The 972-nt window shown below is 41.4% G+C and overlaps 1 protein-coding gene across 1 annotated transcript; it reads right to left on the bottom strand.

Annotated features, from left to right (window-relative positions):
• Positions 1-325: 325 nt before the first annotated feature.
• On the bottom strand, positions 326-712 carry LOC136796470 (FUN14 domain-containing protein 1-like). Its single transcript, XM_067050284.1, has one exon. The coding sequence runs from the start codon at positions 710-712 to the stop codon at positions 326-328; it is 387 nt and encodes a 128-aa protein (XP_066906385.1).
• Between the last annotated feature and the right edge of the window lie 260 nt (positions 713-972).

Here is a 972-nt window from a genome sequence, read left to right as displayed (position 1 = left end):
ACGTTTATATATGGAACCATGGATTGTTAAGTATACAGCTCCGAATAAAGCATTTTTGTCAATGTGCTATAATTGGTGAAATAGAAGTATTAAAGGCAATAGAAGTAGTATACAAATATGTTAAAATTAATAGAAGAAATGAATGAGGAAATAAATGAGCGAGAATAAATTAAGATGAAAACAATAATAAAAGAACAAAAAATAAAGAAGATAAAGGATATTATATCCTTAAAAAAATAAAAAATTAAGCTCAATATTTTATAGATATATTTAAAGCCATGTTACAAATCACACAGGTGCTGACTTATCTTCAACTGCCAGTAGGTCAGGTCAAGCTATGGGCCACCATGAAGCCTCCACAGAAGCCTGTAGCTACGAACAGGTTCCTGTACAAGAACATGACAGCCTCGTTGACAATTTGCTCGATAAGATTCATCTCCCCAGGCCTGACCCCGCAGAAGGCACAAGGCCTTGTCCTCTTGGCGATGTGCCCCGCGATCCTGAGAACTGCCAGGGTGGCCCCGACAGCGATCCCCCATCCTTTCCCCACCTCCTTGGTGAGGTACCCGGACAGAGCTCCTGCCGCGGATCCTATGACAAGCTGGGACGGGATCGAATTTGAGGTCAACACCCTAGTCCCTATAAAACTATTGGAGGCTTTGGTTTCCTCCATCCAGTTTGCCTTGGCATTAACTGCTGCCTTCCAGGCCATACCACCTTACCAATGGGCTTGATAAGGAGTAGGACTGAACCTGCAAAAAGGAAATGATAGCTACGATTATATTTCAATTACCTTATAAATAACAAATGTGTTAACACGTCAACTAACAAATTTGAGTCATTTCAATGCAGAAGGAAATGGGTTTGAGGCATATCGCAAAGTGGTCAGAACAACGTAGCTGAGGAGTTGGCCATATCACCAAAGTGGTTAGAACAATATAGCTAAGGTGTTGGGCATATCGTCAGGGTGAT

This window comes from Halyomorpha halys, unplaced genomic scaffold (assembly GCF_000696795.3).
Source record: "Halyomorpha halys isolate HHAL.00 unplaced genomic scaffold, Hhal_1.1 Scaffold60.1, whole genome shotgun sequence".
Classification (NCBI taxonomy): Eukaryota; Metazoa; Arthropoda; class Insecta; order Hemiptera; family Pentatomidae; genus Halyomorpha; species Halyomorpha halys.
The sequence above is the reverse complement of the archived record's forward strand: the minus strand, read 5'-3'. Positions and strand labels throughout refer to the sequence as shown.

Excerpts from the sequence above, each read along its gene's own strand:
- LOC136796470 (XM_067050284.1), bottom strand. The coding sequence starts at position 712 with ATGGCCTGGAAGGCAGCAGTTAATGCCAAGGCAAACTGGATGGAGGAA.